The sequence below is a fragment of the Myodes glareolus genome, chromosome 16 (genome assembly GCF_982192425.1).
Source record: "Myodes glareolus chromosome 16, mMyoGla1.1, whole genome shotgun sequence".
Taxonomy (NCBI): Eukaryota; Metazoa; Chordata; class Mammalia; order Rodentia; family Cricetidae; genus Myodes; species Myodes glareolus.
Genome location: NC_142041.1, coordinates 61846538 through 61871419, shown reverse-complemented (window position 1 = coordinate 61871419; position 24882 = coordinate 61846538). Strand labels below are relative to the sequence as shown.

Sequence of the window (24882 nt, the reverse complement as noted above, 5' to 3'; positions counted from 1 at the left end):
GTGGCCCTGACTGGGTGTTGCAAATGGCCCTTGTGAAGTGCCGCAGATCAGCACCCCACCCCCACCCCGTGTCCTCTGTCACGCGGTCAGATGCTGGGATGCGGTGGTGGCAGTGGGTTTAGGGAAGACACACTGCGTGTCTTTCTGGGATGCTGCAAAGGAAAAGTGGCTCAGCTGCTCTGCTGTGAACCCCAATCACCAGAGCAAGCCTTCCGGAGGCATCCAAGCTGCTGGCCCACCGGTGGTGCGTGGCACCTGCCTGTCACTGTGCTGTGACCTCCTGCCCTGGCTCACCCCACCAACTCTTTACTTTCCCTGCCCACTCTGCCCTTCTCCACACTGCACCCTGCGGAAGCTGATCCTTTGCTGGAATTTGTTTTCCAAGCTTTAAAAAACAAAATTACTGAGAGGGTAAAAGAAAACCAAAGCCCTCAGTCCTTGGGCATTATGCCACCAAACTCCTTTAACTCTATCCCTGGGTTTTTTTGTTTGTTTGTTTGGTTTGGTTTGGTTTGGTTTCTTGTTTCGTTTTATTTTTGTATGTGTGTCCCTTTGAAATAGACACGATTTGGGTTGAACCTGCACTTCCTAGCATCTTTAGCAGAGGAGGAAGAATATACTATTTTTAAAGGGAACTTTCTGGAAAGTATACAAGACCTGATAATTAAAAAAATAAAGGCCAACCCCTCAGCTGCACAAACAGCCCTTGTTCTGCAGCAAAAGTCTGTCAGGAGTGCCCACCTTCCTCTCCCTGAGAAGAGCCTGGAGAAGCCAGGAAGCTTCAGTTCTGGTCTGTTTTCAGTCACTCCTTTGATCTCGCTGTGAGCTGGAGGGGAGCCTCCCCAGCCAGCCTCTCGCCTGCAGAAGGCTTGTAGGCGCTGCGTTCGTTCGCGGTGCGTTCCCTCTCTTGGAACGTATTTTTTTGAATCACAGTGTACACATCTGTCTTTATAACCAGCCGCTTTCCTGGCCCCAAACAAGTTCTCTGTGAGTTTCCCCAACCGAGCTCAGTGGGATCTCTGTCAGCTGCGAGATTTATGTCATCTCGTCCAGTCCTGAGAACTGTTCCTTCGGCTTCTCACATCTGGATCTAATTGGAAAGACATTAAGTGCGCTGGAAAAGCAGATTTGGGGCTGTTCTTTATAGACACCCCCGTTAAAGGAGCTGACGGCCGTGGGTTTGTGTAGGAGGAGCCAAGGCAAAGTCTCAAAGAGTGAAGAGCACAAAATTATGAACGAGCTGCTGGGACTGAGGAAGCCCTAGGCCAGGGTGACATCTCTTCAGTTGCTTCAGCAGGGAAGCGGGTGCAAAGCTTCCAAGTGCGGCCTTTGTCCAGCAGTGCGTGGGACTCACACAAGATGAGTGGGGCCTTTGGTGCTTGCATGGCTTGGTGTCTTCCCTAGCCTGTGTGCTGGTATTTGAGCCTTGTGTGCTGGCGTTTGGGTGTGTTTACATAAACATTGTACAGAAGAGGGGGGTGGCTGGTAACTACAAATGCCGTCACCTGATTGCCTCACTGTCCCCGGTAGGCCACCACACCCTATGGCGTCTGGATGCATAACAATAGAAGCATCTAGTCAGCTTGGAGCAAAGACTGCCCTGGTGTGTGACTAGAGCCAGCGCTCCCTCTTCTTCACCTTCTGGTTGAGCAAATTTTGAGGTTTCAGAAAAACCCATCCAGGTGGGAGGCAGAGGGCATTGTGCCGGTGTTCAAAGAAAGATATTAAGAGCAGTTGTTAGGGCTTGGGAGAGAACTCTGTGGTTAAGTTCTTGTCCGGTAAGACTCTGTGAGGACATGAGTTTGGATCCCCAGTACCCTTGCAAAAAATGGACATGGGCACCCACCAGTAACCCCCATGGTGGGGAAGGCAGGGCAGGAGATACTGGAGGCAGCTGATTCTCTGGAGTAGCTAGTCAGGAATCTATCCAAAATGGCGGTCCCTGAGAGATCCTGTACCAAAACAAAGGAAGATGGGGAGTCAGAGAAAGACTTCAAAGCTTACAAACAGGCAATTTCACCTATACACAAGCACTCAACACACACACACACACACACACACACACACACACACACACACACACTCCCAGCTCTTACCAGAATACTGATACGTTTCTTTTATCTTTGAAATTGCATTTCAAAGTCGCGACTTTTCTAGTCACCCAGAGGCAGCCCGCTGTCTGTCCTGAGTGGATATTCTCACTTGATCCCATCTCCTCCCATGCACAGCCTTGATAGACAGGGTTGCTCTGGCCTTTTGTGAGCCATACCTCATGAGTGAAGCTTACACACCTCTGCTCAGAATGCTTTTAAAATACTGAAGATTTCAAGCTGGGCAGTGTTGGTGCACATACTCTTGGGAGGCAGAGGCAGGCAGATCTCTGAGTTCAAGGCCAGCCTGGTGTACAGAGCGAGTTCCAGGACAGCCAGAGCTACACAGAGAAACCCTGTCTTGAGAAAGAAACAAACCAAACCAAAACAAAACAAAAAACCGGACCAAAGATTTCACATGTTAACAAACAGTCATCGAGACACAGACATTGTGAGCGTGCGCTGGCGTTGGAGCCCTGTTAAGACGGTGGCTAAGGTCTGGCAGTTGGTGTAAGCACTGCATCCTGCTGACAGGACCACAGGTCTATGCGGTTGCCTCATGAGGTATTAAGTTCCTGTTGCATGTTAATGAACTGTGGGACTCTGTAAACTTCAAAATCTGAAAACCTTCAGAATTCAAAACTGGGAGCATTTAAGTTTCAGGTTTCAGAGCATTTCTGATTTTTTTTTTTTTTTGTGAGTGTGTGGGTGGGGTCCTGTTGCTCAATCAGGAAAGTCTATGAAAATCTAGATCCAAATCCAAAGCCTCTGAGATGGGAAATACTTCAGATCTAAAGCATTTCCAACCAGAGATTCTCAGCCTGTATGTTAGAACACTTTATGCCTCCCCACCACACACAGAGGCCCCAACTCCAGGCATCCTCCTTGAGCACCTGCAGGTTTGTCCCTGTCCTGCCCCTGGCTGTGGAGCCTTGGCCAAGTCTATGTCTCCCTGAAGCCTGCTGGGAAGGGGCTGATGTTTTCCCGGTGTGCAGAGGGACCCTCTGGGTACAGCGGGCATTGAGAGAAGCCTGAGAGGCTCCACAGCAAGCTGCCTTTTCCACTCATCTGGGCCTCAAGTATCCAGCTAACTGGCTAGTGCGTGAGGTGGCAGAAGGAGGTAAGGGAGCCAGAAAGGCCTGGTCCACCCTCCAGCCTTCTGATCGGCTTCCCTGCTGCCTCTGCTGTTTCCACCCAGCTTCCGGGACAGATCTGAGCATATAATGCCCCGTGAAAATTCACATGTGGCTAGCCCATGTTTTTTGACTTGTTACAAAGGTCTTTCTTATGGACTGAGCAGGAAGGTATCCATTGAACTGAATCTCAGTGGTTCAGGACAAGACCTGACTACATAGGAGTCCCCATCTGTATAGCTTTGCCGCATGTGCTGTGGGAGGTACAGCATCTGTTGGACATCCGCTACGGTGGCCTTCCTTTCCAGACCTCAGTGACAGGCCATCTTTCTGTTCCCTATAAAGTTCCTGGCACACATAGCTTGTCCCAACTTTATTAGAAAGCAGTTTGACAAATCTCAAAATGTTGTTCATCTTATATATGGATTTGCATGAAGCGCTTTAGAAGGCTGCCTATTGCAGCGTTATTTGTAAGAGTTAAGAGCACCTAATTCTCTAGCAGTGGGGACCTTTTAAGTTATGGTATAGCTATGCAGTGGAGTACTATGTAGCCTTAAAGAAAGCAGAATGGAGCTGTTGTCTGGCAGGAAGAGTTGTCTAAGGTATGTTGTTACTGGGATAGAAGTTGTTTGAAACACTGATTTTTTTTTTCAGTCAGCCTCATGTCCTCTAGGGCCCTCCAGCCTTTCTCTGTGTCTTCTGTTTCCCCGTGGTGTGAATGTACCATGTTTGGCTAACAATTCTCCTCCTGTGGAACAGTCCGCTCACGTCTTGTTCTTGACTACTACGAACGAAGCTACCCTGAGCTTGGACTGAAATTTTTATTTGTCTGAGATAAATACCCAGGAGTGTGATTCCTGCTAATGTTTATGTTCAGTTTTTTATAGAAAACTATTTTCCAGAGTGGTTGAGCCATTGTACAGTCTGACCAGAAGTGCTAGAGTGGGCCCATTTCTCTGGAGCATATCCAGCTTTGGTGTGGCTGTGACGTTTGGTCTCAGCTGTCCTGCTAGTATGATGTGTAGGACACATGAGGTTGAACATGTTTTCGGTTGTTGATTGGCCACCTCGGAAGTCTTCACTTGGTGACATCTTCATACCCCATCCCCATTTTCTGATTGGACAATTTGGTGTTTGCTGTTGAGCGAGCTCCTCAGATATTCTGTACACTGGTCCTCTGTCCTGTAAGTGTCTATGGACATATCTGCACAACTGTAGCTTGGGTTTTTATTGCTGTTATGGTTGTTTTGTTTTTGTTTTTGTTTCATCCTCTCCCAGGGTCTTTCACAAAGTAAAAGCTGCTGTGGTCCAATTTATCAACTTTTGTTTAAAAATTAGTAAAGCTGCTTGCTGCTGCTGTCTGTTCTAAAGGATTTCTCGTTCCCTGGCTAGTCTTCCAAGTGAAAGGCAGCCTTGGGGAGGACCCTTTCCCTGCTGTCCCTAACGGTCGCACTGAACCTGCCTGCCGATGCCCACAGTGAGCACCGAAGGAGACAGAGCCAGGCTTTGGGTATTTCTCCGGCCCTGCTCACTCTTCAGAAACTTCTCGCTTCCTCGGCTGATAGGAAGCCTGGCTTGATTTGCTTCTTTTCAGTGTTTAGGTTGGAGTTCACTAGAAACCACACCACCCTTTGTCTTCCAAGAAGGCCCTCCTCTCCCTCCTGCTTTCTTCTCCTGGAGGAGAAGGGGTGAGGACCTCCACCTCTGAAAGCTTTTCCCGACACGATGGCGACCCAGAACTGATGAAGTGAGGGCTGCTCTGTGCACAGGGTTTCTGCATCCTCTAGGGACGCTTTCAGAAAGAAGCCATATTGAGAACAAGATGGGGAGCCAACTGATTCTTGGGAATATCAGAACACAGAGCATCCATCTTAAGTTGCAGGCCACTCTCCTGGGTCTCGTTAGCTAGGCAGCCGCTTCTACCAAAATCAGGGGGCATCAGCTACAGACACTGCTAATGCTACTCACACCAAGACAGCAAATTCCAGGGCTCCCTAACTGAGGGACATAATGTTTCTGATGTCGCTCATCACTGGCCACCTGCTTGTCTGGAGTTCTCCCTTTGGGAACTCATAGCCAGGCTACCATACCCAGCCTTCCATGGCATTAAGTGTGGTCATGCCACCAGGTTTTGGACAGTGGATATGAAGGCTTTTGTCCCCGTTCGTAATCCTACCCTAGTCACCACCTTCCCCTTTAGTTTTCTTTCCACTGGATGAACAAAGTAGAGCATAATGCCACACAAAAGGGCAGAGCCGCATGGCCAGCAGAGGAACTGGGTTCCACTCCCTGGAGCCTCATTCTAGACCTCAGGCAGTTAACTTACTTTGGCAGTGCATGGGGCATGGAGTTTACAAGTTCGCCCTCCCTTCCCTCCCAGAAAGGCTTCATAGAGTGGTGCCTGATTTCCTTTGGGGCATATCCCAGATTGCATCTGATACCATAAGCACCACTTAGTTTTAGAAGTCAAGGTATTGCCTGTGCCTTTTATGTTTGTACGTATTCATTGATTTTCCTCCTTTGAAATATCATCCTCCCCTCCCTTCTTTGGCTCGTATGCTAGCTATACAAAGAACCGGTCTCACCCTGTCAAATTCCAAATAACGTATTGCTTTTAGAAACCACCCCCTCTTCAGCAAATTCTTCCAGCCTTTTGATAGCTTAATTCCCATCCTTTCCGAATATTTATCCAACAATGCAGATTTTAATGCTTTCCCTCCTGGGCTTTGATGCCACCAGATGCTGCCGGCAAAACTATTCGCAATATGCCTACAATCCATTTCAACATACGATTCCGTCCAACTGAATGCCAGGCATTTCTAAAGAACGCTGTAGGTTGATACAATGCCACTTGCCTGAGTTAACGTTTTGATTTGAAATTACATGTTGGAATGTCTCGCGTTGCATTTTGCCCTCCAGATTTCTAAGTCTATCACAGATATCCCCTTCTAGCTATCTTGTTTCCTTAAACAATTAGCCGTCAAGAGTGCTGTTTGACACAGTATCTTTAGATATAAAAAAAAAAAAATCCTGCTTTGGAAAGGGAATGTATCCTGTTGGGGAGGGGCGGCCTGTCAGTAGACATTAGGGGCTGCCAGTTGTCAGCCATGCAGCTTAACGTAGATTAGGACACCGCCACTGATGGAGTATAAATCCTTACACTTGGGGCCCCTCCTCCTCATCTCACAGACACGCAATTAGAGAACAGCACAGCGTGTTTGGGTTTGTAGCCTGTGTCTTTGCTAGTAGAGGACTAGTTGTCTCTATAGATACCGGGTTACACTTTACAGATGGATTTAGCAGACTTAACCTGTGTCCCTCGTTTAGGGGTAGAGTTAGGTAAGAGAGGACTTTGGGATGATGTTGTTCCAACACAAAGGAAACCCCTTTGTTTGGTTATGCTGTCTTAATAAAGGTGTTCTAAGGAAGCTGGGGTGGCAGCTTTCCTTTACAGGGCGCTTGATCAGAAACTGCTTTTAGTGGAGAGTCTTAGAATTAGCAAACCAAGTGTGGTGTCGTGGTGATGTGCTTTTCTTTCCCTTATAATAATAATTAAAAAAAGACATTTTCCTTTTTGAACTTTACTGTCACTTTGCATTTGTGTGAATCAGAAAAGAAAGAAAAAATGAAAGATAAGAGCTTCTAGAAAAGAATTAAGTTGATTACAGCAAAATTACTCCCCAATTTGCAATGATATAATTGCCAGAAAGTTAGTTTACAGGCAGGGAATGACCCACATGGTCAGTCTATCCTGGTCGTGATTCTCTTCCCCCCAGAGACCAGCTCCAGCTGAGTAGAGGCAGCATCTCACCAGCAGGTGAATTCTTCCTTTGAGTCCCAACAACTGAAAGAAATACCCAGCTCCCTGCTCTCATTACTGAGTCTAAGAACTAGCAAATTTGTATAAAACAGGTAGTTTTGAGCTGGCTAAATATTCTTGAATGTAAGTACTGCTTTGATCCATCCATTCCTTCTTTCAGTCATACAACAGGACTTATAGAAAGTCTCCTGCTCTCCGTGCTGCATGCAGCACCCCGAGTTCTTCCCGTGGGAGACATAGAAAATAGGAAAGTAAGTAAATGGTTAAAAACATGCTAAAATTTGAGAAAAATATGTAGAAAATTAGGCAGTTTAAGGAGAAGAAAAGACACAGGTGTGGTGTGGCTCTTTTGGATCTAGAGGGCAGGAGAGGGCACTGGAGGGAGGAGGGAGGAAAGAAGGACATGGAAGTGCATTGGGTGTGAGAATCCGCGAGGCAGGAGTGAACTGAGGGGCTCCAAGGAGAGGCTGCTGTGCTGGAGGCCATGGGGCTCTCCTGTATGAGACCACAGCTGCAGGGCCATAGCAAGGAACTGGGAGTCGTTCTAAGAGAAATGAGGAATCCCTAGGAGGTTTTGAGCCAGGCTCTGTCCAGGCCTTGTTTACATTTTAGCAAATGTATGCAGGCTATGCTTAGCTCCAAATGAGGGATCGGAGAAATTAGAGAGTCATGCCACGAGTTCCCAAGAGAAGCCAGGGTTGTGTGCTGACAGTAGAAAGACAGGTGGTGAGCACTGAGTTCTGGAGGGATTTCAGAGAAGAATCCACTGCCCTGGTTAATGGGCAGGTGGAGGAAGTGAGCGAGAGGCAGCGGGGAGACTGAATCCTGGGGGCTTTGTCTGAACAGCTGGTTGAGCGCGGTGCCGTTTCTAAGGGAAGAGTGGTGTGGAGTTGGGAAAGACTTCAGTTTGGGGCAGGATACATGCCATGTATTAGAGAAACCCAGGCATGAGAATTCAGAGGCCAAAGGCCAGGCTAACAATAGCAATGTGAGCTGTCTGTATTTGTAAGCGACTTAAGTAACCAGCCTCAGTGAAATCATCTTGAGAGAGCATTTGATGGAGGGGATATGAGGTCCAAGAACAGACTTCCAAAGTCAGGAAGAAGGAAAAAACCAACTCCATGAGAGACTGAAAGGGATGAGAAGGAAAAGGAAGAATACAGGAAGTCCCAGAAGCCAAGCAAAATCTAGTCTTTCATCTTTGAGTTGAAAAAAGAAGTTACCAATTAAAATATTCATTTATAGGCTCTGGTTCACCCAGTGAGTATCTGGTCCCCACTTACTGGGGCTCTCAGTTGACAGAGGTCTCCAAATGAACCACACTGCACATCTCTACACCATGCAAAAGGCCCCACTGATGAGGTCAACCCTGCCTACCCCCAGTCTGTCTGCCTAGACAAATCTGGTAGCCTTTGCTAACACTCTGCACCTTCTCAGATCACACCCAGTGACCACCACTCAGAAGCCCATAAGCACAGAAAGGGAGTAGATCACAGAGAGCCCGTGCTTCAGCTCCTACACCCAGACCTTTGTTCTCACAGGGCTCTGTGTTTTGGTCTGGCCATGCTACCCGGTGAACACTCAGGTGACTGTCTCTTCCTGGTTTGAGAAGACAGTTCCAGAGCCAGCCTGTTCATGCCCAAGGTCCAGATCTACCCAGAACAAGCTATGTGACCATGTGATCATTTCACCAATGTCTTTACTAGGGTAGAAGTCACATTGTTGAGGTTGAGGGTGAAGATTTTATGGATTTGGAAGTGAGAAGTCCTTAGCACTAAGCAAGTGTTTTATCAGCATCAAATAATATATCATTAGTAGTTGATGTTGGTGGACTTTGCTGTCCCACCAGTCAGTTCTGCCCTGCCAGCCAACTCCCAAATAACCACACAGAGACTTATTATTAATTATAAATGCTCGGCAGATAGCTTAGGCTTGTTATTAACTAGCTCTTACAACTTAAATTAACCAATATTTATTGATTTATGTGCTGTCAAATGACACAAGGCTTATTACCTCATTTTCTACATTCCCTCCTTCCTGCTTCCTCTGTGCCAGCTAGTGACCCCCCAGCATCTCCTGGGGACTCCATCCATCCTCACCACTGCATCTCTTGATGTCTGCAAGTCCTGCCTACTTCTACCTGCCTGGCTGTTGGCCATTTAATCCTTTATTAAACCAATATTCACAGTGTACCCAAAGATTGTTCCCCGACAAGTTGAGGTTTTTACTTCCCCACAATCACGGCTAAGAAGAAGGGGAGCCCGCTGTTTGTCCAGCTGCAAACCCTAGGGTCTAACTCATTTCGCTGCAGGATTCAGTAATCTGGCTCAACTGCATGACATTTATATGCAGCAGGATGGTGCCGGACTAGAGCTCATGGGTCTATTTTTGACACCTAGGCACACATCCGTGTTCATTGAAGTGTCAAGTAAGTTTAATATTGGCCATGGTGGGAGTAACCATAAATGCTATGATCATCATTTTCACACACACATACACACATCATGCAGATATTACACACAAATAAATTGTGTGTGTGTGTGTGTGTGTGTATGTGTGTCACCCCTCCAATCACCTTTGTCCAGCTGCACCCAGTACTTAAAATTGCCACCTGTGTGACCTTGTCTTTGTGAGCGGCCCAAACTGAGAAGCAGGCCACCTGCATTCTGGCTGACGGTGTGCACAAGCCTCTGGGCCCTCCTGTCCTCCCTGGGCACAAGGCTCCTTCCTTTCTAGAATCCACATTTATTTGGTTGTGGCTTCTGTCCCTGGAGCTTGGTCTAATTTTCCTACTGTAAGACTTCTTCCCTTTCTGTACTGCCCCCAGCATACATCTCTATTCCAGTCCTGTCCATGCTCCCAGCCATGCCCAGGGGCTTTGGGCTGGAAGGGTGCTCTCTCCCTAAATCTTGTCCCCTATTTGACTTTTGTGTTTCTTGGTGTTCCCCTTGCCTAGCCTCCGTTACTGCACTGGTCATATCGTAGGGCTACTTTCGTGTGCCTTACTCCTGACTGAAGAGGCTAGCGTGTTAGTGTAGGTTTTCCTAGAGCTGAACACAGCACTGGGCTCTCAATAGATATTTATTAAGGGAATGGTCACCCCTGGAGGTGAGTCACGCGGACCAGGGCCTTCCCTCAAAGGACTAAAGGTGAACTCTGACAGCGGTGTGAGGGGAATTAACAAAGCTGTGTGGTGGGCCATCGGAGGAGGCCTGAGCGCTGGCAAGCAGCCGGTGGCCAGAAGAATGACTAGAGGCACCTTCTGTGGGAAGAAACTTGTCCCTGGGAGGAACAGGATGGAGCTGAAATAGAGAGGAGCCAGCAGAGAGGCCCATGGGTCCATGGGAAAAGGTTGGATTCTCTTCTAGAAGCAGGAGAACTTAAAGGACTGAGGTGGAAAGCGACTTGATCGTGAGGTAAAGATTGGTTTGAGGAGGTCGGACTTGTAGGGAGTGGGCACTGCTGCACTGTTCCCTCTCGGCCTCAGCCTCCTTCTGTGTGGCCTTATGGAGTTCCCATGGTCTCCCTCCTGGTCTCAGCACCGACCTTGCTCCAGGAGACTTCCCTTACAGGATCGTCTGTGATGGTTCTGACAGTTTCAAATGTGGAACCTCAGAGCTTGTCCACCTTCTGTAGGGTGGAATCAGTTGATTTCTTTGCCGTCCCAGCCTCTTGAAGCTGCCTGCATTTCTTGGTTCACGGTCTTGTCTTTACATTCAGTGCCGATGATGTCACCTCCTCCAACCCCACCCCCGCCTAACCACATCTGGGAACGGCTCTCTAATTTGAAGGTCTCCTGTGACTAGATTTGGCTCACCTGCATAATTCAAGCTAAGCATCTGCTCTGAAGGTTAACTAAGCCACCCGCAAGGCCATTTTCACCAGTGAAGTAAAATATAGGTACCACGAGGTCATGGGCAGCATGGCTCGCCTACCACAGGACTCCCAGGGCTTAAGAGACCAGCCAAGTGAACACTGCATATAAGCTATAGATTCAAGACGCTCTCTTTGAGACTATCAAGGAAACTTTAACGTGAGATTAGATGACATAAATGTTCATTTTTAATATTGCGAGGTGTGAAGTCACGGGATGCTATTCTAGGATTTTCTTATAAAGAACAATAAGAAGTCAGTAGGCTTGAAAACTTCAGAGAAACATGGAAGGAACAGAGAGAGAGAGAGAGAGAGAGAGAGAGAGAGAGAGAGAGAGAGAGAGAGGAGACTGATCTACTGTGTTCTATTGCTGTAAAAGATGCCATGACCAAGACAGCTTTTATGAAAGAAAGTATTTAAATGGGGGCTTGCCTGGTTTCAGAGGGTTAGTCCATGATCATCACGGTGGGAAGCAGACAGGCATGGTGCTTGAGCAGTAGCTGAGAGCTTTATATCCTGATCCACAGGCAGCAAGCAGAGAGAGAAGGAGAGAGGGACAGACAGACAGACAGACAGACAGGGCCTGAAATGGGATTTTTAGACCTCAAAGCCCATGTTCAGTGACACACCAACCAACAAGGCCACATTTCCTAATTCTTCCCAAACAGTTTCACTCACTGAGAACCAAATATTCGAATATGTGAGCCTATAGGGGGACCATTCTTATCCAAGCCACCACACACACACACACACACACACACACACACACACACACACACATCATATATGACATAAATACATGAAAGCAGCAGAAAGAAGAATGTGTAGTTCATACTCTTATTTATTTAAACATCACCAGAGTCTGAGCACTCACTTCCCAGGGAGAAGTTGTCGGCTCCAATTTGCAGAGAATGAGCAGGTAACTTGAACAAGGACACACAGATGGTCCACAGTAGATTAGACTAGACCCGACAGACGCTATGTGAATTACTTTCCCATCACTGTGAAAATCAACTTACAATCAACCTAGAAAGAAAAAGGTGTAGTTGGGCTCTTATGGATCTTTCAGTCCATAATTTCTTAGCCCTCATGTTGGGGTCTGTAGCAAGGCAGCACATCACAGCAGGAGCAAAGGTAAGCCCAGACTCCTCACCTTATAGCCAGGAAGCAAAAAGGAAGAGGAAGAAGGGGTCCACAGTCCGTGCAATGACCTAAGCACCTCCCACTAGGTCCCAGTTCTTAAAAATTTGTACCATCACCTAATAACATGGCCTTAATGACAATTCAAATTATAGCATTCTGTCCCAAACTCCCAAAAGTTCATGTCTTCCTCACAGAGCAAACTGCATTTAGACTATCTCCAAGAGTCTTTATGTCTTCTAATTCCAAAGTCTCCTCTAAGTCTCTCGGCTGAGACAGTTGCATATCTCCAAGATGCAATGGTCAGAGGCATGGGGCAAATATCCCTACAGTAAAAGTATTCAGAGCCTCCAGCAGGATATCCTGGAGCCCAGGACCCTCTGTGATGGGAGGTGGGCACCTGAAGGCTCAGGCAGCCCTTTGCTGGTTCCAGCCCATCTGACTGCTCTCCGGCTGGCTTTGTTCACCACCTGTAGCTTCACTTGGAAAGGTGCAGACTCACCGGGTACATATAAATTTGTAAAGGATAAATTGATAAGAGGATATACATTTTCAAATGCTTCTAATGCACATTGCTGCAGGAACACTGCCTGCCCTGGCGTCTCTCCTTTCCTGGGTCTCCACTGCCATGGAGGCTTCAGTCCCACAGCTCTGGGTCACTCTGTCATAGGGATTACGGTCAAGAAACACACTGCCCAGCAGCCCCTGCTTCCCTTTGAGCTCTTGGCTGAAGCTTTCATGGCCCCATAATTCTTATGTTTTGCATGCCTGCAAAACTAGCATCATGTGAGTGATACCAGGGTCTACCTATGGTCGGCCTGGACTCACTTGAACCATGGCTGCCACGGTGTGTCTGTTGATGCCCTATTGGATAGCTGAACATAGAAGGAAAAAATGTAAATGGTCCTGGCGGTTCTGGGCAGTTGGTAAATCCTGGGACTCTTTTCTCAAAGAAACAAACGGAGAAAAATTAGACCAGTTTTTGGTTCTACGTTTTTAATTCTCTGGTGGATGAGGTAGGTGACTTGCAGATTCCTGAGATGGCCCTTTGCAAAGGAGGCTGTATGGAACCAGCCAGGTGTGGTGGTGCAAGCCTTTGATCCTAGCACTGGGGGAGGCAAAGACAGGTAGATCTTTGAAAGTTCAAGGCCAGCCTGGTCTACCTAGTGAGTTCCAGGTCAGGAGGGGTGGGGGTAACACAGTGAGAACCTGTCTTAAAATAACAACAGACAGGAAGGAAGGAAGGAAGGAAGGAAGGAAGGAAGGAAGGAAGGAAGGAAGGAAGGAAGGAAGAAAAAGCAAGAGACTTTGTATTGAATAATCAAAATTAATCAAATCAAGACAAATCAAGAATAATGCTGGGCTAGCAAAGAGCCCATTAGAGGAAACCACGGTAGTGTGGGTTCCCTTGCTCAGCTATGTTCAGAACACATGAAGCATTCCTCAGACAGTCGCTCGGGATATTCAGAACACATGAACACATTCCTCAGACAGTCGCTCAGGTATGTTCAGAACACATGAACACATTCCTCAGACAGTCACTCAACTATGTTCAGAACACATGAACACAGTCCTCAGACAGTCGCTCAGCTATGTTCAAAACACATGAACACATGCCTCAGACAGTCACTCAGCTATGTTCAAAACACATGAACACATGCCTCAGACAGTCACTCAGCTATGTTCAGAACACATGAACACATTCCTCAGACAGTCGCTCAGGTATGTTCAGAACACACGAAACATTCCTCAGACAGTCGCTCAGGTATGTTCAGAACACACGAAACATTCCTCAGACCGGCAGTGCTGCACCCGCCTCGGCTCTGCACTGTCAGGCCGCAGCTCTGCAGATCCCCATCCTAACACCCTAACCACAAGAAATAGGTGATGGATGGCAAAGCCTCTACTTTAAATGCTTATCTTTAAATAATTCCCCAAATTCTAGAGTCCAAACACCTGGTTAGGAGACTACTGAAAATCCGCACAGTTCTGATCACCTACTCTCTCATTATTTTTCCCATAACAAGTAATTTTCATCTTAGCAGGCAGACATTCCTCTTTTTCAAGGGCAAGTCTTTTTATAAAGTGCCAATTTTATGGAAATTATCTGAGTTAATAGGCTTGTGGAAGGAGGAGTGGAGAGCACAGGGAGAGTCCAATTGTCGCCAGGAAGGACAGTAAGCCTGCTAACTGAAGCTCAGTGTAATTCTCTGGAATACAAAGGTCACGTCTGAAATGGAGAAGATGGAAGGGCCTGCCTCAGTGCGAGGTGGCCAGAAACACAAGGCTGTTTGGGCCTCTCTTGCTTTACATAAAGAGAGACAGCTGGGCGGTGATGGCACACGCCTTTAATCCCAGCACTTGGGAGACAGGGACAGGTGGATCTCTGTGAGTTCGAGGCCAGCCATCCTGGTCTATGGAGCAAGTTCCAGAGCAGGCACCAAAGCTACAGAGAAGCCCTGTCTTGAAAAACAAAAAACAAAAGAGAGACAGAGACAGAGACAAGATATGAAACATAACGAAGACTTTTCACAGTAAAGGAGGCTGCTGGGCAGTCTTTATTTTTCCTAAAGAAACTTCTGGTTTGTTTGTTTGTTTCAGTTATTTAGCTAAGAAGTTAGGAGTCTTCCCCCCAAGGATGTTTACTTCTAAAAAAGGACCTTTCTTCTGGCAGGAGTCTGATTTAATTAACTGTGGGCTCTCTGAGCAGATCAGCAGTATGTCTGATCCCCCACAAGAGCTCGCCAGAAGCAGGCACTTGGGGGAGAAACAGCAAAACTAAACAAACCCTGAATGCTTACTTAAATCCGAAGGCCTCATTCAGATGTGCAGCTACTATTGACTTGACAGGAGCAGCCTGTTTCTGGGAGTGGGTGGGGGTCAGTGACAGGAGCAACGGGAATGAAAGGACCCATTGGGCACCTTGTTCAAAGCTGCACAGACAGTTGCTGTTCAGAAGGGATGGGGTAAAAGTCGCATTTTTCTCGTAAAGACCATTGTGGTCTCTCAGAAGGTGACCTAATGCTGTTGTGTTGTCATTTCATGTTAATCCCTGGACAAGGAAGCAGGAAGAATAAAAGCTGGTGTCAACAATATTTGCTAATTGCTAGTCGACAAGAGGAGAGATAAAGATCGCAAAAATAACTGGAAAGATGTGCCTCCATTCTGGTTTTGTGCGCGCGCAGGCACACACACCCAACACACACACACACACACACACACACACACATCCAGCAAGCGGGCATGAGAAGTATCTCATTGGCATCATGTTTCCGGCATTGCTATAACAACATTCAAAACAAGGGACACACGAGGTGGTAGCGACATCTATTCTAGGATTGTGGGGCTTTACTCATAAAACAGTTGTAAAACCTTTTGAGAACAAAAATATTTCTATGTATCTATGCAGATGCTTTTCTCTAAAGGAAACACAGGCATGCGCGCGCATGCGCGTGCACACACACACACATCCATCCATGCACCCCACCTTGCATAGACATACCATTCATGTACTTCCCCACCCACACACCCCTACTATACCCCACCCACCTTTTCTCCATCCCTCACCACCCCCAGCACCTACACGTACACACACACACACACACACACACACGCGCGCGCGCGCGCGCACAGACACACGCACACACACACACACTCTCACACTCTCACACACACACACTCACACACACACACACACACACACACAGGGCTGAGAAAACAAGAATGAAAATAGGGAACATTTCTCTAGCTTCTTTTCAAACTAAGCTGCAGCAAAACCCCTGGATGTGCTTTTTCTTTCCCTTCCTTGTTTTTTAAGTCCTAGAAGAAGTTCGCCGACATAAAGCTGGGGTTTGAGAGTGTAGCTGGTCGGCAGGCTGTGGTCAGAGCCATTAGATACTGAGTGTGTTTGTTTTGATTTACTAGGAAAACATTTTCTGACCTTGGAAATGAAATCATTGAGTCCTCTGTTTGTTTATGGCCAGCGACTTCTGGAGGGCTCTGGTCCTTATGTTAGTGTATCTTTCAAATCCTGGAATCCACGGTGAGTGGGAAGTTACCCAACTTGGGTTAGCATCCTTCAGGATGTGCCTCATTAAGGACCCAGAGTCGCCTCTTCCCACGGCTCCCCAAGATTAGTTTACATCTCTCACATAGCAAAGCGTTCATGCTGAGAGGGTGGCTGGCAGACAGAGGGAGGAGTGCATCTTGTGATCTATTTCCTCTCAGCAAGAAGACAGTTTGGAGCGTGCTCCTTCAGCAGGCTTGATGAGGAAGCCCCAGTACGGGTGGCTTTCTTCTCCCCATTTCAAAGCTCCCTTCAGTATTATATATCAAGCTTAGAATATATTTGGAATTTTTTTTAAAGTAGCTACCTCCAGTAAGTTAACAGTATTTTCAGTTGAAATTGCTCAAACCTGAGGGTTTTGTTGGTTTTATCATCCTCTGAACATATTTTGGAAGTGTTTAGATGGGTTTGTGACCCTCTCAATTTTAGTATTTGTTCATAAAGCCGTAGCATTACCCATTGTTCTCTGAGGTAATTGCTGAGGCAAGACAATTGTGAGTTTGATGGCAAGGCTCATTTTGCTTGTTGGGCTCAGCGTGGAGCTGAGGTTTGCTGAGAGCCATGAGAGCCATGTGACTTTTCAGGCACTGTTCATGATCTGACTCTAGGGGCCGCTGGTGGTAGACACAGAAGCTGGCCTATCTCCTTCCACGGGTCTCTTTCATCTGTAAATGCCCTTTCTTGGGAAAGAGTGGGTGATGAGTTGGGCAAGGGTGCAGTGGGGTGGGGTGGGGTGGGACTTTGTGTGATGACAGAGCACTGGGAATGCTGAGACAAGGCGATTGTGAGTTTGAAACCAATCTAAGACTGGATTACAACTTTCGGGCTCCCTTGGGCTCAGTGGTAAGACCCTATCTCAAAAATAAATAAATAAAATCAAGATGAGGATGAGGACAGGCAAGCCCTGCCCTGATCCCACATAAGTACAGGGGGGAGCAGCTTCGAGAGTTCTGTGAGTGCCTGGAAGAAGAGGCACCCCTCCCACACACAGACATACACACACAGACACACACACACAGAGACATACACACACACACAGACATACACACACAGACACACACACACAGAGACATACACACACACAGACATACACACACACACAGACACACACACACACAGACACAGAGACACACACACAGACACACAGACACACAGACACACACACACACACACACACTCTGTGGCCCTCAGCAGAAGGAGCGCCTGGCTGTCTGTACATCGCGGTCTGTCCATGTACCTTCGTAACCCTGGCCTCTTACGGCTGCAATAGTCCATGTCACACAGGCCCAGCAAACCCCAAACTGCTTTCTCCCCCTTGCAGGCAATCACAGATGAGAGGTGAAAAGGTTTGTCTGTTTTTCCAAAGAGTGAAGATGGGAGGCTAGTGAAGGGAGCAAGATTTGTTACCTTCACAATGTTAAGACATGGGGAATTAAGTCATCTCATTTGTGGCCCCTGGGCAATTCTGAGTGACAAAATCAGGGCTGTAGGCATTTGGTATTAGCTCAAACTGCGAATGATGCCGAAGTGTCACGTGTAGCTTTGGAAACAGGACAATACATTCCTTTTCTCGGAACTGGAAATAGTGTGAGCTCAGCTCAGACAAGTACTGTGAGAAGCAATGGGTAGAATGAGCACAGAAGAGAATTACAAAGGATGCTGGGATAATGGTGCTGATGCTGCAGGAGTGGTGCTGTGGGAAGCAATGCTGACCCTGGGTCGCTGAATGTGAGCAGTTTCCAGTTCAGACTAAATACAGTGATGTGGCTCACAACTTGGTCTGGGTTCAAATCTCTGTCCTTGCACTTACCGACTGAGTGGCCTGAAGCAGGTTACTGAATTCTTGGCGCCTCTGTTGGCTTACTGGTAAGATCAACTTAGTGGCTATGGTAAGACCTGAGGTCATGCAGGTAAGAGGCCCCGTCCTATGACTGCAGCCTAATGATGTTCATCAAATGGTAGCTATTACTGTTTATCCAGCTAAGATAAATTGTCACCTTTGCCCTTTGTAAGTTAGAAAGAAATCCTCTCATACTTATGAGCTATTGTATTCTGGGCTATCAGTGAGTTGTGGGCTGAATGAGCTCACTGAAGATAAGAAAATGTTACTTGGAAGCCTGTGAGCATACCTGTGGAGGAGAGCAGTCACGCAAGTGCTCTGAAGACCGTTGGCAGCGTGGATCGAAAGAGCGCACCGCCATCCCAGCCTGCAGGACATTCTTGAAGTGATGACAGGGTGCAGATGACCCAGATGGCACAAGGACAGCGTCATCTGGATGATTTTGCAAGTGCTAAAGCACTAAACCTGCTCCCCAAGCCCTGGCCTTCATCTCCTCTGGATCTCCGTTTTGATGAGAGGCATGCTTTAGCCCTGGGCTTAGAGAGCGGTCACGTGGGTCCTGGCTGCAGACAATGCTGAGCCAGAGTTACCAGAGCAAACAGTGAAGACAGGCTATAGTTAGCCTGCAAGTGACTCTTTTCGCTAGAGTAGGGCGGAACACTTGGCTAGCTAGCATGGTGAGGCCCAGGGCTTATTCCTGACTAAAACAAAAGTGTAGAAATTTGTGTTTACACGTTGTACTGGCCCTGCGAGTAAAACAGGACCAAGAGACCTGTCACTTTCAAGACTTTCATTCAGCAGGATCACATTGAAAATGAAAATTTCCTGGCATGCAATGGATTGTCTATCGTCCATTTGGAGGAAGTGATAAAATTAGCATTCTTGACAATAATGTACCTAGTTAACAAATCTGAGCAAGGTAGCTGATCGTTTGCTCAAAATGCATTTGCATCTACAAAGACATCTACACCATCAGGTGGTTCCACAAAGTTGGGATGTTTTAGAGTTGGCTTGATCTTTGGAGTGTGGCAGTGCGTGGATCTGGAACTCCATGTCCCGTATGCATGAAGGAGCCAGAAAGCAGCTCGGGTTAATGGACCAAGCCCAGGGGAGGGCACACACCCGCAGGTCTGTTGTGCTTAGCCTAGCCACCCAGCTTATCAGGACTCCACAGTCTCCAAGGTCTCCTCTTAAGATCTCCCCATCCCGGGGGCAGGAGGAGAACTGTTCACGTCCTTCTCTGAAGCTTGAGTTTAAGTTTTGAAAGCAGCTGTGTGCAGTAAAGAAGGTAAATGATAGCCGGGGGGGGGGGGGGGCGGGGGGGAGAGGTGGCACACACCTTTAATTCCAGCACTCAGGAAGAAGGGGCCTCTGTGAGTTGGAGGCCAACCTGGTCTATAGAGTGAGTTCCAGGACAGCATGTGCTACACAGAAAAAATCCTGTCTTGAAAAAACAAAAATAGATAAATAAATAGTAAGAAAGTAAAAAGATAAATCATGAAGATAAAGCAACCCTAAATAAGGTGGGGCCTCGACGTCACAGCGCGACGTGCTCCCCTGGGAAAGTTCAGAGGGGGCCGTGAGTACATCACAGGTTGGAGGACCACCCTGAGATTTCTAAGACCCCATCTCAAATAAACAAACACCATACAACAGCAACAATCACAAAGCGCACACATCATCTTAGGCCTGAAATAGTCCGAGAAAATATAATACAGAAACTATTGAAATGAGGCCCAGTTGTTTTATTAGAAAGAAGCATGATACAGAGATAATAGCAGCTGAAACCATATATATATATATATATATATATATATATACAAACCACAAAAGCTCAGCAAGTAGAATTTATATATTTATACAAACTTTTGTATACCAATATATGTAACAGTAATAGTCAAAGAAAAAGAGACCATCAATTTGAGAGGTGGGGCACAGAAGACACTGGAGGGAGGGGACTTGGGAGGAGTTGAAGAAAGGAAAGTGATGTAATTATATTTTAATTCAAAATGTATTAATTTTTTAAAGAAAATATGGGAACTGGCCCATACAGGAAGGCTTATATACCTGCAGCTCCTGAAACACTTCTGTTGGAATAGAAAATTCCCATTTTGGCTGCATATTGTAATTGTGACTTACAAAACAAAAGAGAAAGACCAAAAATAAAGGAGACGAATGTTTAAGTTCTACACTAAAGCCTTCACAGACCTGTACAGCAGCTCCACTCAGTATCCCCAAACTAGAAATGGTCAGGATGGCTCTCAGACGTGAAGGGGGGGGGAAAAATAAACTGTGGCGCATGCGCACAAAGGGAGTTTACCCGTCTCTAACGAGAAATGAGCATAGGGAAACAGGTTTCAGAGCAGAGCGTTTCAACCTCACGACCTATTGGGAAAGATAAAGTCACTGAAGCAGGAAAAACGTGGGAGCTGTTCGGGATTGGGAGGAGACAAGAATAAATGGGCAAGGTTCGGGATTCCAGAACTGCGTGACTTCTCATTGTAATACCGTACCGGCGAAGCCACGTCCTTGTTTCTCAGAACCTAAGGAAAGCCAGGCACGGTGCTGCACACGCATCTGTAAGGCAAGCCTTGTGAGGTGAGGCAAGGAAATCAGAAGTCCAAAACATCCTTGGCTATTCCTGTAGGTTAAGACCAGCCCCCGTCTCAAAAAAAGAAAAGAAATGAAAGAAAGAGGGATGTTAGTATGGATTTTCCTGACAAGAACTTTTGCTGATACACTGATATTTTCTGATTAGGGGACACCTCTTGGGCACGCACGACATCGTAGGTGTCGGGCATAGAGGGAGGAGCGTGGGAACTGTGGAGGTTACCTGCTCAGTTCCTGTGAACCTAAAACTGTGCCCAGCTCAAAAAAAAAAAAATCTCAGCCCATTAGTTTAAAATTAACCCATCCGCAAATAATTTCTACATAAAGAAATTTCAAAGAAGCCATAGGCCTCTCTAGCTCTTTGGGAAACCGCATGAGTGAGCTCCTTTTTCAAAGGCGGCTGAGAAAACCCAGATGCCCCAAGTGTGAAGCAGCAGGCCTCGCCAAGGTGCAGACATCCTGGACCCGCTGACACCTATCTCAGACTCAACAAAACCCTTCTAATGGGGCTTAGGAGGCGGAGTGGGGGAGGGGAAGAGGCACCAAATTCTTACTCAGAGAATTAACAATTTGGAACACGCACAAGTGTGTCAACGAGCTATGTAGATCTTATCAGCACTGCGTTTTTGGTGCCTCCCAGCTATTCAGCCAGGCTCCACCAGCCTGTCAGCACCGGCAGTATCCCACGCCTGCGAGGGCCTATCAACACCTCTGGAGGCCCTCTGCTGGGGCCAGTCCTGCTTCGCCGGAGCCCACAGGAGCCCTGCTTTCCACCTCCTCTCAGGATCCTCTGAACTCTGAGCGTGAATGTATGCACCCCACTTTGTGGCTTAGTTGGCGCTCCAGGTCCACTAACTTTGAAAAGAAAGGTGAAGACAGAAAATCCAATGCCCTTGCATTTCAGGGAAAAGAATGTACATGGTTTCAGCCGTGTGAGGAAAAATTTGGCAAAGTCATCACGGTGGAAGCCTTTTAAGGAACTGTATTTGTAGATGGAACTTTGTGATCTTGCAGAGTTCTGAATAAGGAGAAGGGAGGACATGCCGCCGACTCCCATCCCCTGACAATGATCAGAGCACTGGGTGCACATGTACAAGGATGCACATGGATGTGCACACATGCACATGGATGTACATACATATGTATCCAGTGAACTTATTGTAATGGTTTAAGTAAAATGTTGCAGGTCCTCGGGTGGTGGCAGTGGGCAGTGGATCGTGAGACCATGCCACAGGTCACCAAGTGGGGCAGGCAGCCAGTAGAGGGTCCCGAGACCACGGTAGAAAGAGAAGAGGAGGAAGAGGAGAAGTGGGGAGAAGGGAGAGGCAGAAGCTGCCTCTTCAAGAGAGAGAGAGAGATGAAAAAAGGAAAAGACTCAGGCTGGAAGCAGAAGGAAGATGTGCCTGGGGGGTGGAGGGGTGGGCAGGGCTTGTCTCTTAAAGGGATAGGACAGACCATTACACTTATGCCTTGTTCTGCAATGATGAAAACTTTCAAATGTAATTTTGATTAAGAGCATATAAATAAAGCACTGTTGAAAAATGACAGTCTTGCCGGGTGGTGATGGCGCACACCTTTAACCCCAGCACTCGGGAGGCAGAGGCAGGTGGATCTCTGTGAGTTCGAGGCCAGCCTGGTCTACAGCGTGAGTTCCAGTGACGCCTTTGTGTCCTGGCTTTCTTGTGCAGTCACCTGTTCATTCTGTGAAAGTCAGTGAACGGTTCTGTTTGCTTTCACTTTCAGGCAGCTCTAAGTGCCTTGAAACAGTTTTCTGAACAAGGACTGGAATCAATTGAAGGGGCAGTGAATGCTGAAAAAGGCTCCCTTGAAAAGTGAGTAAAACCCTCGGTCGGTTTTTTTGCTCTTGTGGCTTCACGAAGGTGAGACACAGTAATTGCATGGCTAAAGACAAAGCCAGACAGTGATGGCGAAACTCTTCACACCTCAGTTAAACACAGAAGAATGAAAACCATGTACACAGTCCTAACCAACTCTTCTAAAATGTCTGCGGGCATTCTAGCCTGTGAGTTGGCCATCGTCTGCATTTCAAGGCGGTGGAGAGAAGCCCTGATCTTATTGACTGCAGGCAGCTGCACAGCTGGCAGAAGGCCGTTTCCACGGCATAGTGTCAAGCCTTCTCTCACCAACTCAGTTTTTGAGAAAAAAAATGGCATTCACATTTCTTCTAAGAACAACTGACAGAAAACAAAGCAGGATTGAAAGGAGTCCCCACCCCTCTTTTTCCCAGTTGGGTTTTTATTTGGTTGTATGGAACATTAACATACCTGGTCACAGAAACAGGGCTGCCAGGGACTACAGCAAACATACACGTAGAATCATTATTCCTGAAAGTCAGCTTATGGCTTTTTATGAGATTTGAACATAAGGTGCTATGGAAATGACTGACTTTGGAGTTTCTCTAGAGACTCAATTTTTACTAGCAAAATGAAAAGTCAATTATATTTACATAATAGAGCCCAAACACTTTCAAAGCCATAGTAAGAACTGGTGTGATCTCAGAATTCACACGAAAAGATGCCATCGGAATTAAAACACAGGATTTGGGAAGTAAAATGTGAATATGCTGCTCCTATAGTTAACTGAGCTTACAAAAGAGCGCAAAACAAAACAAAAAAAAACAGTATTTGGTCACTTATATTAAAAGGTAAAAAGAGAGCGAGAAGACAACATTTGGTAAACAGACATGGCATTTTAGGTTGTCTATAGATTGGCAACCATTTATAAGCTAATTTAATCAAAACCATTTCCACATGATCTCATCAGCAGACTATCTGAGCATAAATATTGTTGCTTCCCTTGAAAATGTCACTTTTGTGGTGACCTTTGCGTCCTGTATGCCATCTGCTAATAAACATGTCTGAAGACGTGCAGCTCCAGACCTCAGCTCTTGTTAACGTATTCATCTTTCAGACAAGCCAAGCACCTACGCGAGAAAGCCGACAATAACCAGGCGAACCCGGGCTCCATCACTCAGGACTGCAAGAAATCAAAGTCGGCCATCTAGCAGCTCCCAGAACCCACGGCTGCCACCGCGTCCTTATAAAGCTGTCAGCACGCATGAGGGTGTCTGTGTTCAAGGAAATGAATGACTAGTACCATTGTCTGAGTCTTGTGTATGTGAAGACAACACTATTGTAACGCAAGGACAGTGTACATGGTACTGTTTGTTCAACTGGGGGAGAACAAAACTCTGAGCATTTCCCTTGGAACTTGAGATCAGATCATAACTCCTTTGCCCAGAGGCAGCAGAGATCTGATCCCACTACCGGAGCTTAAAAATAACCATTAATGAAACGTGTAGGAAGCAAGGCTAAAGTCTTGAAATGATTCATAGCCAAGTCTGGGTTGGGTTCTGTCCTTGCGGTTGTTTTCTCGTGGCCATTGTGTCGTTATATTCTCTCGTTTGAAACAATGCTTGACAATTCAGAAAGTAACCAATGATGTGCTGTGGAATGTGATGGTTGTCTTCATATAGTCACACAGTTTCTCCTCTTATGCAGATATCTGTCATCTTCATCTTGCAAACACACGCGCGCACACATACACACACACGCATATATGAATTGCTTTAAGGTGCATTGCACAAAGATGGATGCAAATAACTGTGCTGAGATCGGATCAGATGATTGACTTAAAATATAAAATAATGCTAGGAACAAGTAGTTTCCATGTCTTTCAGAACTTTTAAAAAGACAAAATGAAACAAAACCAAGCGGATGTGGGTTTTGCGCTACGTGACGCCATGAGCCATCGAGGGGGCGTCTTGCCTCTGCACGTCTACCCTGTCGTGGAAATTGTGCCCACCCCCACCCGTGTGTTGTAGCCACTCACTGTTTGCACCGAGTGTCTTCAGTAACTGCCTCTGGACCCAGGACAGTGAGTAGGATCAAAATAAACACTGTACATGGTGGGGAAGGGAAAGCTTGCTGAAGCGTCTGGCTAACCACGCTCTGGACCAGCATGTCGGAATCCATCGTGGGGCAAATGCAGTAAAGATTTGGTTGGTTTCTGTATGAGCTGTTGTTCTTTCATTCCCTTCCTCCCGCCTTTTAAATGTCAGGGCTGTGAAACCTGTGGGGAAGGTCACCACTCAGCCTCGCTGTCCTGCCCAGCCGTGGAATTAGAACTGGCTGTTTCTATGAAACTCCTGGGTGACTGGGGCCTGACTGACGAGGGCCCGGTCCAGCCGGCCACTGTCATCGCATTGTTCAGGCTTTCTCCTTATTGATTTGCAAACATTGTGCAATGAGAAAACACTATATGGTCTGACTGCTTGGCCCAACCTGACA

At 46.9% G+C, this 24882-nt stretch overlaps 1 protein-coding gene across 8 annotated transcripts in view; it reads left to right on the top strand.

The window, feature by feature from the left end:
* Stau2 (staufen double-stranded RNA binding protein 2) overlaps nucleotides 1–24606 on the top strand; it is a 305215-nt gene extending 280609 nt beyond the window's left edge. For all 8 annotated transcript variants that reach the window (XM_085677373.2, XM_085677369.2, XM_085677375.2 and 5 more), the window contains 2 exons: nucleotides 22316–22404; nucleotides 23504–24606. In XM_085677373.2, the coding sequence (XP_085533499.1) occupies nucleotides 22316–22404; nucleotides 23504–23597 (183 nt within the window). In that variant the 3' untranslated portion in view covers nucleotides 23598–24606. The remainder of the gene's footprint in view (nucleotides 1–22315; nucleotides 22405–23503) is intronic.
* Nucleotides 24607–24882: the final 276 nt, after the last annotated feature.